The 13,046-nt window shown below is 37.2% G+C and overlaps 1 protein-coding gene across 1 annotated transcript in view; it reads left to right on the top strand.

Moving 5' to 3' along the window:
• The window catches only part of INPP5A (inositol polyphosphate-5-phosphatase, 40kDa), a 198,356-nt gene extending 185,861 nt beyond the window's left edge, over positions 1 to 12,495 (top strand). The window contains exons 13-16 of the mRNA XM_010582007.1: positions 4,918 to 5,029; positions 9,330 to 9,398; positions 10,723 to 10,810; positions 10,905 to 12,495. Coding sequence (XP_010580309.1) covers positions 4,918 to 5,029; positions 9,330 to 9,398; positions 10,723 to 10,803 — 262 coding nt within the window. The 3' untranslated portion in view covers positions 10,804 to 10,810; positions 10,905 to 12,495. The remainder of the gene's footprint in view (positions 1 to 4,917; positions 5,030 to 9,329; positions 9,399 to 10,722; positions 10,811 to 10,904) is intronic.
• The last annotated feature ends 551 nt before the right edge of the window (positions 12,496 to 13,046 follow it).

The following is a 13,046-nucleotide window of genomic DNA, read 5'->3' as shown; positions in this document are numbered from 1 at the left end:
CTTGTGTTTTGAGTTAAGACACTGCTGACAGGATGGTTTATGATGTCAGAAGACTTTTCACCCTGAAGTAAGTATTTTTGTAAAGGTGTCCAATCATCGTTGACAATACTTGTCAACAGCAGGAGTGCAATAATATTACTGATACTCTTAATGGTTTATTTTTCCCGAACAGTTGCTGAGTTGCTCTCATCCTTATTAACTGTAATACTAGTAGTTCATTGGACAGCCTGCTCCTTAACAATTACTTAACAATTCCTCGAAGCGTTTCGTTAAATTTTGACAACATTGAGCATTATACTAATGAAGTTGCTTAAATTAGTACCTTTTGGAAGTTTGACTCAGAAAACCCACCTGACAGTAATCCTGGTTAAATGAAATTAGTGTAACTGAAACAAAAGTTTGGGAAATAAGGTAGAAAAGCAGCTAGAAGGAGTATCTTGAGAAAAAATAAATCCTGAACAACTGGAGATAAATCGTACAAGCCTCTCGCATGGATGCTCCAGTACTGCCCGTCTGTCCATCATCCAGAGGCATATACAGTCAAAGTATATTTTGCATAACTCTACTGGCTGGCATATGCAGAGAATAACAGACTATTTTTGCTATTAGTTATTCAGCTAACATGAGTGGTTAAGGTCCTAAATTTCAACTTTGCCACTGTTTTAAGCAAGGCAGAAAAGTTGTTCCACATGGAATTCCCCATTTTTCTATTTGTATCTTTAAATATACATGATATTGTGTGTGTAAAAAAAAAGTCAGTAACGATACTGAATACTAAAGTTAGGAAGTCTGTACAGTCTTAACTGATCTATAGCACCTGTATGTGTTAGCATTATATCTATTTATCCTTTATATTTCAGTGGTACCTAGGGGCCTTTATCTGTTATGTCATTATTTTTACATGAGCACTCACTCTTCATTCTCAAGATCACTGTTTCGTGTACATTGCAGAAGATAGATTGTGATTGAGGCAGAATGCTACTGAAAGAAGAAAAAAAAAAAGACATTCTTTGCTGTCTAGTCATGGGACTGAGAGAGCTGGTTCTCCCCTTTTCTCTGCCACAGTCACAGTTCTGATGGTCAAGACTAATAATGCATGCACAGAAAGGTGGCACGATGCTTACCCTCTGGGAGATTAATACTGGAAATTTTAACGTTTGATTATTTGGTGTAGAGTCCTTGAAATTATTTTTATCAGATCGGCAGCTGTTTTTAACAAGCCTGTAATTGTTGTATAAATTCATAGATCAGAAAATCTGTTAACTAGATTAACTGAGTTTTGAATTAAGAACTGTGAGTTCCTTACTTGCATGGAATGAGTGGAGGCTGGAGATGTCAGCAAAACAAAGCTATTTTAATGCACTTGATAGTAGGCAATGTTATGCTTAATGTCTTTTGGAAGATGTGTATTACAAGAATGGTTCTGCTTTTGGCATGCACACAAATTTAAATTTACGTTACTCTTTAAAAGAGACTATTTATGCTTTATTTCAAAGAGGCAAGTGAGAGGTTGGGTTGAAAGGAAGGAAAAGAGGAGGTAAATTATGAAGCCACCCTAGAGAGAACAAAAAGTTAGTAATAAAATTAGCACACTTGTATCTTGGTTAGCCCATTGAAGATGGGGAAAATATTTTCCAGTCTCTTGAGTACCATCTTGAGTCTGTGCTATCTGGGCACTTGCTGTATTGGAAGAAGCAAAATACGTGTTGTGTCTTTATGTCCTGCTTTTTCTGAAATACATGCTCTCCTGTTAGTTATCCTGGTGGGCACTCTGCAGCCTTCACAGTTGCGGGGCCAAGTTTGCTAGCTTTGGGAGATGTGTGTTTGCAGGGAGTGCAGGAGCATGCTCAAAGGCTGCATTCTGGTGACAGATTTTGTGTACAAGACTGAAACTGAGTGCTGCTCTGTGTGGCAGTTCTGAGGCTTCAGGCATCTTCCTTGTGTCTTTGATTTTTGCAACATCTTTCTGTTACAGCAGCACCAGAATCATCAGCCTGGCTTCCTGAAATGCTTATGCATCTGTCTGTCTCCTCTTTCGATTACTCCTATTGACTGGTTTTAAGTCCCATCAGCTGGTGGGAAGGCATCTGAACGAGGTTACATCATGTGAGACACCAGAGTATCCACAGGTGGATAAGAAAACCCTTATAAATGGTTATAACCTTATATAGGTTATAAGAAAACCCTTATAAATGCTCCAACCAAGTAAAAGCTTCAGAGTTCACAAGAAGATGATTCCATTCTGGAAACAGTCACGCTATTTTCATTCCGCTGTTCATTTAACTACAGAACAGGATGATGGAGACAACTACTGGAGTGTATGTTGTTTGAAAAATTTTATTCTGGAATAGCATACGTTCAGCAGTATGTTTCATGAAGATTTCTTCAGTGAGAGTCTTCTTAGAAACCTCTAATAGAGCTTTTCTTTGCAAAAATCTGTTTAAGATAAATGGCATATAATAAATGAAACTATCCTATCCCCAAAACCTGTTTAGTCACAAAAAAGAATCCCTCCCAGCAATTTTGAGTCATATTCAGCTATGATCACTTTTTGAGCCCATCTACAAAAGAAGCCTGCTTATTCCAAAGTATTTGTGACCCTTCTAGAGCATGCAGGAAGAGATCAAATAGTTCTTATTCTGGGGGCGGTGTATCTAGTTAGGATTTTTTAATATGTCTATGTCAGCATTTCACTGAGAGTGAGACTTGCACAAGCCAAAGAGGCAGTGGTGGGGAGGGAGAAGCCTTATTCACAGGAGTGCAGCAAGACAGAGTGCTCCACACTTCTGGCCTGAAGGAAGGATGCTGCTTTATAAAAAGAGCTTGCCCCACTTTATTGTATTAAATTATTACCTACAGATCATTTTGTCTGGATAACTTTTGCAGCATTTATTTTCATCTCTGTCCCAGCCATTAGAAATCTGATTTGTCAAAGATTTGTAAACTACAGTAACTTCTTGACTGGGTGATCAGCGCTAAAGACCTTGAAAAATTGGCAGAAGTTTTCACCCTGTGAAAACGTTAAGATCAATAAAGCAAATGGATAAATACCATTTCGCAGAATATAGGCTCTTGGATGAAGTGCTGTAACACATAGCAGTAACAGATCACTCCGGGTACAGAACTTCATACTTTAAAAGCCATATAGTTAATGCTGTAAAAGGAAGGATCATATGAAATGTGATAGATTATTACACCTTATGTCATAAAAAGTAACTTCAGTTATGTGGGGTTCCTGAGTAACTAAAGTAAGAGGTTTCCAGAAAAAGTCAACCCTTAAATTGCAAACAAAGAGCTTCTACTACCAATAGTATTACATCATCAAAATATTTCACAGACACTCAGAAATAAGCTGTACTTCTGTATGTCAGTGAAGCAGCAAATTGAATTCTCATAATATGTTTTGAAAATGAGTCTTGTTAGGTTTGATGAGGTGGAAAAGGTACTGAGATCACTGGTTTGTTCCAATATGTTCAGTACGCTTTTCTTGGATGTTTGCCATGGCTAATCTTTTAATGGCAGTGTAGCTTGTAAACCCATTTGGTAGAAAGCTATATGTCTCAGTTTCAGAGTATCACACCAAGTAGGGTGGTAAATAAGTTTCTCTTCAAGCATGCAAACCCTTTTGTTACAATAGCAGAGATTTTATTTTAACACACATATCAGGAAAACCTCAGTATTTCCTTTATGAATTCAGTGATGAGCAGAATAAAATGCAAATGTCATTTTAAATACACCCACCCATACATATGTAGATAATAAGCACCAGCCTTATGGTTTTTGTGGAAAAACAATTATAAAGAAATTGAGCCTGTCACAAACCCTCTGGATTTCTGCAAACCCCCTCTTTGGCTACCTAGCCATGCCATTTTGGAAATGGTCTGGGAAAACAGTGGGCCTCACAGCATGATGAGCCATCATCAAAGTTCTGTCATATTAAACTAGTGAGAACAGTTGGATAAAACGAGAAAAACTTTGGTCTGAGCCTCCTGACCGTTGAACCAGAGGTTGCCACTTCAGGTGCTTTAGATTATTTCAGTCTGTGGGCTCACACAGGCATGTTGAGTTAACTTATTTTAGGCTGTTCCCTGGGTTAAAATAAACACTTCCTGTTGGCTTTTAAAGCTAAGTTAGAATGCGCTGGAGATCCCATAGCACATTTATAATGACCCCACAGCATGACTGCTATTTAATCAGCTTCTATTCCAGATGTCTTTACAAAATAATTTACTTTTTGTTAACACAATTTCATATAAAGGTATAGAATCTTACGTAGTCAGCATCATTTTCCTTAAACCATATTTGTAATTCCTTGGTTCTGAAGATATCCCCTGAAAAGCCTGCTTTCTTGTCATATCCTCCTTCCTGTCAGCCTTAGAGAGTCCATACAGGTGGGGTTTGTGTACAGCTGCAGAGATCCCAGTGTTCTGAACTGTTTTCTGTTAACTTATTCCTGGATAGCTCTCCTTGAGAGAATCCTGCAAAGAAATCCCATGAGATGAACCTTTTTTTTCCCTAGGTTTCTTCTGCCTATTCATTTTCCATAGTCATAGCCAACAGCCTACTCTGTGCTCGAGTTGTAGTTGAACTAATTTTCATACTTTCACATAGATAAATAGTCTGCAGTCTTAAACACTCTCACGTGTGAAAATGCAAGGTAGGAGGTGAGAGTTTTGAAACTGTGTGTGTCTTAACATGCTGGCCTAAGGTAGGATTGTAGAGATGAGACAAGAAATGGAGAAAGAGCACATGGGAAAGAAAGGGGGAGGAGAAAAGAAAGATAAATAAGTATGAGAGGTGTCTAAAAGAGCTGCTTTTTGCCAGTTAAATTTTTTAATTAGTGTGGTCATTTGAGCCAAAGGTTTCAGGCTGCTTTGCAAAAAGTTGCTGATGGTTGTGGTGGTGATTTGTTTGCAGTTATCCATACAGCGAGGACTCTAGCCAGGGAAAGCAGTACATGAATACGAGATGTCCAGCCTGGTGCGACAGAATCCTTATGTCCCACTCAGCCAAGGAGCTCATCCTGAAAGTAAGTACGGACCTGCAGCCACCCTGCTGCCTCCACGTTGTGTTTATCTTCAACAAAGGTAGGTAGGGCTGAGACACTTCTGCTTCCCTTGAATTTCCAGTTGCCAGCAGCAAACACTCGCCAAGCTGGAGACAGCATACCATGGCAATAAGAAACTGTTAGGCCTCCAGTGCTTTCCACCCGAGAATGTGGATTTGTCCCAGTCAACCCGTTCGCAGTTACCAAAGCATGAGCTTTCACAAACGCTTCTTTTGGTATCTGAGCTGCCAACGCTGGCTGCCTGTCGTCTCTCCTGTGCTGCTTCTGTACTTGTCAGTGCTGTACTGGGATGTACAGCACTGGGAGACTGTGCCTGCCTTAAAAAAGAATAGCAAGAAATAAAAAACCTCCATCAGTCCCCCAATCCAGTCCACTATACAGTAACATAAGTAACAGCACTGCCCTTACTAAGGATTCAGCACAGATGCAGACAGAAGTAACTAGGAGTGCCCGCTGAGTGAGCAGTAATGCTATTGAAAGCAAAACCTGTATGGCAATGGCTTGGGGTACCTGAGTTACAAGCATGGTAGATTTAGGTTCCCTCTGTTGCTGATGGTGAGAACTGGATTTCCCAATAATATGTCAGATCCTAGATGGGCTAAATCTCCAATCACTGTCCCCTGAATGAAGGCAGAGTCTCCAGCAGGTAGGCTCCTAACTTCGGAACACCAATTAAGTGCCTAAATTTAGACATTCAATTAGAGCTTTAAAAATACGATTGTGCACCATTTTTAGAACATATAGTTCTTCTTGGGATTTTAGTGTATAGGTGTAAGGTAAACTTGGTGATGCTCTGTCCAACGTTAATGACCTAAATATAGTTCAGGAGCGTTCCAGTTTTCCTTTTCTCTTGTTTTCTTTCTCTCCTGCTTACTCCGCTCTGCTGTCCTCCTTTCTGTGGAAACACTGAACCAGGTCAGCCAGTTATGTATGCCAACTTACACTGCCTCTGTTTTTTCCTGTGTGCTTGTTCATGGCAACTGGAGACTAGTCCTGTTTACGCTGGCTATCAGTTGTTCTAAAGGACCAAGCACACATCAGGAAATCGGTTTATGATATAAGGAGATCTCACCCATGCCTTTCTGCCCTGAGCTAAATTTTTCCCACTGTGCTAGCCATGGCCATGAGCGCAATGCAAGAATGAATGCACAGTAACTTTTCAGAACTGTTTCATTGAGGTTATCTTGCTGATCAGACTGTATGACTGTCTCATACATAACAGCCTTACCAAACCCCAAACTGCCCAAAGTCATGTGTCTGTTTGTATGTTCTGTATAACTAATGGAGTGAATTGCAGAAAATAATCTTTGCAAATAAATCCATATTCTACAGCTTCTTGGGTTTGTTTTTTTTCTGTTTAAATTAATGAAACCCTTGAAACTTGCTCTCCTGAAGTTTATAACCTTCTGTTTCTCTCTCTTGTCAGGGTTATTTATCTCATGATTAGACTGTTTGCTTTGCAGTATAAAACTCACTGAAAGGCTGAGAACATTTTTTCCATAGCTACTCAAATTTCAATTCGATGTATTTCCTCACGCATTTTAATACGTAAGAAGTGTCTGCATGGTATCTTGAAGTTTTGCCCAAAATTTTAGACAATGCATGTACTGCAGTATTTAATTTAAAAAATCGTGACGCTAAGAGGAATACAGGCTTTATAGTAAAATAGTAATGTCAAAATCAGTGTTATTTGATTTTCTTATACAGAAATATCATATGAAAAAGTGAGACTTTACGTTACCCAAAATATTACAGATAGTACTTGGCGCCCATGAAATTCCTAAAGAACAAAGGATTAAAACCATGGAAAGAGTGGCCAATGAGGGAAGATTTTTTTTTTTTAAAGCTATGAATAAGGAGATAGAAGTGTACACAAAGGCTTGAAGAGTGTAAACAGTGCAGAGGGAAAGGAATTCTTCCAGATTATCTAGGGGGGGTATAACTTGGATATAATGGGAGAAAATTAAACAAAGGAAAACAAAGTTAGAGCATTAAAGAAATTTGTAACTGTGACGTCACTCAGCCCAATTCTCAGTCTCTATGGAACAGAAACGCAGTCAGTTGGATCATTCAAAGCTTACATTTAAAAAATGCATATAATTTTGCCTCTGCAGCTTTGCATTTGCAAATTATGAGCATGCAGTTTCGGACATCTCCAGAAACGCATATGCAAAATTACAGATGTACATGAGGCCAAACTGGCATGGTTGTTTAACTCAGTGAGTCTATACCAATAAAGGAGTTAGCTTATCCAGCTCAAAACCAAACTGTAATTCTGGCCCATAAAACTTAATGAAAATATTCAGTGGAAAAGAATGCTGAATTGATAGAGAAAATGATCTTACAAGTGTTTGTGGTTCTACACAGTAATCAGTGTTTGCCTTGCCATTGAGAATTTATTCCATTGCAGAGACTTATGCTTTGAAGCTTTAAAAGGAACTATGAAGAAAGCAAAAGCAAATTTTAATTAACCATTTATGCTGTAAAAAAATCCTTAAAACGTAAATGTATATGAATTTTTAAAGAAATTTCAGTTGTAACTAGCTATGGAATATTCTTATGCAGGTAATTATTTTGCTTTATTAACTTTTCTTGTAGGCAGATAAAGAATTTCTTTTTCTGTCTTAGGAATGCTATATTTTATTTCAAACAAAAATTCTAGTAAATCTGCATTTTAATCCTATGTAAAGAAAAGATAGTACGCACAAATTGCCACACTGTACAGTCTGTTCAGCTACACAGTAGGCATTACAGATTGTACAGACATGGGGCTGTAAACAGCTTTCATGCAACATCATCTATCATGCTATGGTCGGTTACCTCACCATCATGTTATTTTATGCTTCCTGAGCCCTAAAACACCAAAGGTTGCCCACTGCTAGGGAGTTGTGTTGATGCCTGATAGCATGAAGTAATGAATGCTCAGCGAAGTGTATATTGTTTCTGCTTGTGCACCGCTGTAATTTGTTTATCTGTCTAAAGATTATGCAGTTGAAAATCCACAATTTTATGCTGCCTCTGTAAATTATCAAGTCGCTTTTGATGAATGTATCCCCACTTCCGATGCTAGTGGCATTATGATCTTGAAATATTGGAAAGTGCTCATGCATACAATGCAGAAGGTTATGTTTTTATATTTTTGGCAGACAACCGTGCTGTAAAGTAAATCTGACCTTAAGCTTCCTTACTGCATTAAAGATAATTCAGTTTTAACTTTATAGTCCTAAATGCTACTGTTTATATAAAGTTATTGCCCAGTCAAACTTGACTGATTACAGATGAGAAAGTCTTGACTGTTTCATACAAAATAAATTAGTATTGCCAACTAGTTTAAAGCACATCTATGATTGTATTAGAGATTTGAGAGTGTGCAGATTGCAGATTTAATTAGCTGATAGGAATTGTTTAGCATAGTAAGAAATTGTCTTGTATGGCAATGTATTTGTATTTATTCCTGAAGTACTGTGCTAAAGAATCAAAACAGATTCTCAGAATCATGTTTATTGCAAATGGCAGAAAGATGAGTACATTTTATTATTCATTAAGCTACAAATGCTAAAGAAGTCAGTGTATAAGGATAAAGTTTGACATGGAACAAAAGGAAAGCAATTCATAATGGAGACTGAAAATCATTTGCTGATTTTCTTAGAATCACTTCATGCTTTTTTTCAGATGAAGAAATGTATCTCATAGGAATGGTTAAAGATTATACTCATAAACTAAATCATTCATTCATTCATCTCTCTGAACATTTAAAATCACCTCTGTGATGAAATCAATCTCAATTGCCTCTTAGAAGGCAATGTGGATTGTATTTAATTGGAAGAACAACATATATCACACCTAATTCAATAAAAATTGTGTGTTGTTCTTAAAAAAGGACTGGCCAAATGTGCTAGCTGCATTTCACTGGCAAAAGGCTGGAATGCAATCATAACTGAGTCATTCATTTCATCTATCCAGGTGTTACTCACTAAAATGTCTTGAGGTCCCAGAAGCAAGGAGTAGATGCTGTGATTTCATGAGTTATTTTACATGGACAAATTGCACAAATTACTGCAAGCAGTACTGGACACAAAAGTTTATTCTGCATAGTTTTTCTCTGGAGAAGCCAAGCAAAGATGTGTTAATATCACTTCATTCAGAAACTGGTTTGAACTATTTGCATAAATTATGTATTTCTTTCTGTTTCTGTAATCTGGACAATAGTTGAACTGACCAGTGTTTTGTTGTGTTGTTTTTGTTTTTTTTTTTTAACTAGTCAGAAAATGATGAGAAAATAGTAATATATGACCACATCGGGCCAAATGTCTGCATGGGGGATCACAAGGTAATTAAATTAAACATTTTAGTATTGTATCTTTGAAGTTTCTTTTATTAGGAAGGAGAATGTATGCACTAGTTTCTGTTGATTTTATGTTTAAGACAACTATATATCTCTCCTATTTTTAATTTAAAGCCTTGAAAATGTTTTAAAGTTGAATTCAACTGAAATCAGCCAGTATATTAGAGTAGATACTTGTATGAAATGAAATAAAGAACAGGATGATGTGCACTAGAATGAAAGCATGGTACAATACAAAATGAAGAGGAGCAACTGGCTGTGCATTTACAACTATTCCTGTGAAACAAAAGTATTTTCATTGGGCTATCAAAATTGCTTCCAAAACATAGCTTCAATTAAGTTGGTGCCTAGCTGCTTAGTAGTAAAACAACGTATTGGCAGTTCCATATTTAAGCAACAAGTGAGAAAAAGGATACAGAATTACATAAATACCAGTTGTTAAAGTGAAGAAAAAGACATTAATATTACAATCAATCTTCTCTGCTGAAGATACCAGATGGAAAGCTAAGTTAGAAATACAGCAAAACTGAGTATTTGCTTCTTTGAAAGAAGCTGATGGAGGAGCAGGAGGTAACCTCTGAAAGCCTATACTAAAACTATATAAAACCCATATAAAAATGCAACTAGAAACTTGCAAAAACTTGTAAACTACGAAAACTGTAATGTATCAGTCCTAGAGACAGTGCTAAGGCTCTTGAATGATAATTCAGGGATGGATAATGGGTAATTCCATGTGTGTATGCATGTATACACAATAAACCCAAATTCACAAACACATGCCTGCATTTACTTTCATGGTCAGAGTTCTTGTGAGACAGATTATTGTTTTCCTAAGGAAGAATGCACTTAAGATATTTGGTCCAGAATCTTCCAAGTCAGAGCTTAAAATACAGAAGTTTCCTAACTTCTCCAGTAAAATGTAAAGTTCAGTGTGTCAGCAGCTAAAGGACAGCCAGTTCAGAAACAGTAATTTTTGCTTCCTTTGTCACCAGTGTACTTAACATGAATTTTTTAGGCATGGCACTTTCAGTGGAGCTAATTCTATGATAAAAGGGAGTTGTGTATGGGAGCCAATCCTCTTCCCGCAGAAATCAGTGGCAAATTTTCCCTTAGATTTCAGTGGGAGCAGAGATCTGTAAGGAGATGATGTAGTTCTGTTGTGCATTTTGTAGGTAGATTAATCCAAAAAATTATTGCATCATTTTGTTTCCAGCCATAGAGGAATTTTTGTTGTGTTTACTACTGAATGTAAAAAAAAAATGTTTCTATTTCAAATGTGTAACTTCTATTTTTCCCTAACTTGCTGCAGCCTGTGTTCCTGTCCTTTCGAATAGCTGCTGGGGCAGGTAAACCTATTGCAAATGTGCACAAGTGTTGTGTCGTGCAGTGATGTGGTGGTAAATATCATTTTTTTTCCTTTACGTTTATATTTTCTACATCATTTCCCCTGTGTTTATTTTTCTTTTTAAAAAAATGCCAATTCTGCAACAGGAAAAAGATGCCTACGAAACGAGAAAATTTTCCGTGAAACCACACTGTAGCAAGGAGGGGAAGGAATACGCAGTATACTGAAATACATAATCATAACAACTGTATTGATAAATCAAGTCCCGAGTGCCACATTTTTAGACTGCTGATCGTACACTATGCTTCAGCATCTGGACTCTGTTCGAGAAAAGCCTCACATACCTCACTGTCTTGTATGTTCATGTGACATCAAGTAGAAATGTGGAATTATTTTTTATATATATGTCACAATTCTGTTGCCAAAACTCTAAATAGACAGCAGAGATGTTATGTATTTTAGATTTCACAACTTTCAACTTTTACTAAGTGTTTGTCAATGTGGAAAAGCTATTTCAGCATATTATAAACTTTTAAGGGTGTCATGCCTAACATTATATATCTTTACCACTTTGGGGTTTTTGTACATTGGATTGTATAGATAGAGATATTGATGGTTTTAAATGGTATTTTCTTTGTTGACCAAGGCTTATGGTTTGTGTTTTAGTTTTAGTATTTTGTTTTTCATTTTTATAATTTTTTTCTCATGTTATTTACTATACTGCCATGTTACATGGTTTTTGAATCACACAGCAGCTGCTTTCTATACATACATATATATGTGTGTGTATATATATGTATGTATGTGTATATATACACAGATATATAAATAATTTATAAACCTGACCAAAACTTACGCTAAATATACTTTCCAATATGAATGCTTGAGAGTGCCATATCAGCAGTTAGTGTTGGAGTCTTAGCAGGTTTAGTTAAGTGTACATCAACAACCAACATTTATATAATAAATAATATATAGCAGTGCCATCCAGGATACAGATATATAGCATACTATATAGCACATATATTAGCAGTTTCACTTTGTTACTCCTATAATCCCTTCTTTCTATGTAATATTAAGGATTGAATGTGAAGTTCTTAGCTAGGTTTGGGTGTAACTTTCCCGAATTTTGTAAACTGTTTTTGTCCGTCTTTTGTTACTGTTTTATGGTGCCAAGTATTCTATATTGAAACAATAACAACATGGGAGAAGAAAATCATAGTCTGCTTCAGGTAGCAACTGTATTGGACACAGACTGTATTTATACAGCGTTAAAGAAAAAAAAAAAAGACTGTAAATTTTCCTGGTTAGTAGCTCAGTGCAGCCTACAATATAATCTTGTTACGAACATTTTTCTCCCACCACTAAATACAACATTAAAAGGTGATTAGGGAGTCTGTTGATGAAACACAAATGTATGTTTTATTGATTTAATTTAGAACACTACAGAGTTCATGGACTGCGTGATGGCATTAGATTGATGCTTGATTTTGGTATAAATCACTACCATTGAAAATGATTTGATGTCCGCTTGCAGAGTGTTTTCTCAACAGTACAATCTGGGTTTATATTAAGTACTGTTGCCCAAAGGGCGTCTGCAGCTCTGTATTGTTATTGTGCCATGTTGCATTATAACCACACAGTAATTCTATTTAAGCGAACTCAACTCATGATAACTTTGAAGGCCTTTAGAAATGAGTACTCTGGTTCTCAAGCAATAAAACTAATCATGGTGAATATGGCTGTGTCTGTCCCTTCAATTTGGGCATCGGGGATTATGGGGAAATTATTAAATTGTCACATTTCTTATTAATGAGTTACCTTTTAATCTCATGCCAATTAACAGGGTTATTTTTCACATGAAAGCCTGCTATAATAGGATGCAGTTCTAGCGTTAATCAAAACACAATACAAGCCGAGGAAAACCGCATTTAGGAGTTTGTATTAGAGTGCTAACGTACAGAGAGTAATACAACTTTATGAGCTATTCAAGAGATGCCGGTCCCCAGCAGTTCAATAAAAACGCCACCATAAACTCCTTCGCGATTATCTCCGGTTGTAGAAGAAAAAAAACCCACTGCCTTTTCAAACTGGGGCCGAAGCCTCGCTGCTAGGTGAACTCACCGAGCTATGAACTGCGAGACCGTCAACAGCCCGAGCCCACCCCGAGGCGTCAGGTGCGCAGGTGACCCGTCGAGGTTAATTTGCTGAAAGAGCCTCCAATTCCACCCACGCAAGTTCATCAAACGCAGCCGTCGCGGGGAAACAAAAGCCGGAGGCGTCAGCTG

The sequence above is a fragment of the Haliaeetus leucocephalus genome, unplaced genomic scaffold (assembly GCF_000737465.1).
Source record: "Haliaeetus leucocephalus isolate CR32 unplaced genomic scaffold, Haliaeetus_leucocephalus-4.0 Scaffold830, whole genome shotgun sequence".
NCBI classification, from domain to species: domain Eukaryota; kingdom Metazoa; phylum Chordata; class Aves; order Accipitriformes; family Accipitridae; genus Haliaeetus; species Haliaeetus leucocephalus.
Note: the sequence above shows the minus strand (reverse complement) of the source record. Positions and strands in the feature narration are given on the sequence as shown.